The sequence below is a fragment of the Acanthisitta chloris genome, unplaced genomic scaffold (genome assembly GCF_000695815.1).
Source record: "Acanthisitta chloris isolate BGI_N310 unplaced genomic scaffold, ASM69581v1 scaffold12153, whole genome shotgun sequence".
NCBI lineage: Eukaryota > Metazoa > Chordata > Aves > Passeriformes > Acanthisittidae > Acanthisitta > Acanthisitta chloris.
The window spans coordinates 10,425-10,839 of record NW_008665456.1 but is presented as its reverse complement, the minus strand read 5'-3'; the positions used below and the strand labels follow the sequence as shown (position 1 = coordinate 10,839).

Here is a 415-nt window from a genome sequence, read left to right as displayed (position 1 = left end):
CTTTCCCTTTCTGGATCCTAAATCTTATAACTTCATTTTTCTCTTTGAAATACAAACTTTTTGTCCTTCAAGCAGTTGTGCTGTCAAATGGATTTGAAGGTCTACATATAGATGAATTAATAATCTAGACTAGATGATCTGTAAGGTCCATTCCAACCCCTAAAATTCTAGGACTCTATGAATAGAAAGGGAAAGAAGTACGAGTATTAATTGCATCATTTTAACATACTTATTTCTCTTTACTGTAGTGAAAACTAGGTTTTCGTATGCCTTTCCAAAGGAGTTTCCTTATAGGATGAACCATGTAAGTATTCTGTTTGAAGTTCAAGTTATCAAATGAGTTAAGACAAATAATTGGTAGCAGGAAATCCTGTCTTTGAAGTCCCAAGAAGGAAAGAATAATAAATAATAATAA

The 415-nt window shown here is 32.0% G+C and overlaps 1 protein-coding gene across 2 annotated transcripts in view; it reads left to right on the top strand.

Moving 5' to 3' along the window:
* The window catches only part of CCNC (cyclin C), a 17,007-nt gene that overhangs the window by 9,332 nt on the left and 7,260 nt on the right, over positions 1-415 (top strand). For both annotated transcript variants that reach the window (XM_009071767.1, XM_009071768.1), the window contains one exon: positions 249-304. In XM_009071767.1, the coding sequence (XP_009070015.1) occupies positions 249-304 (56 nt within the window). The remainder of the gene's footprint in view (positions 1-248; positions 305-415) is intronic.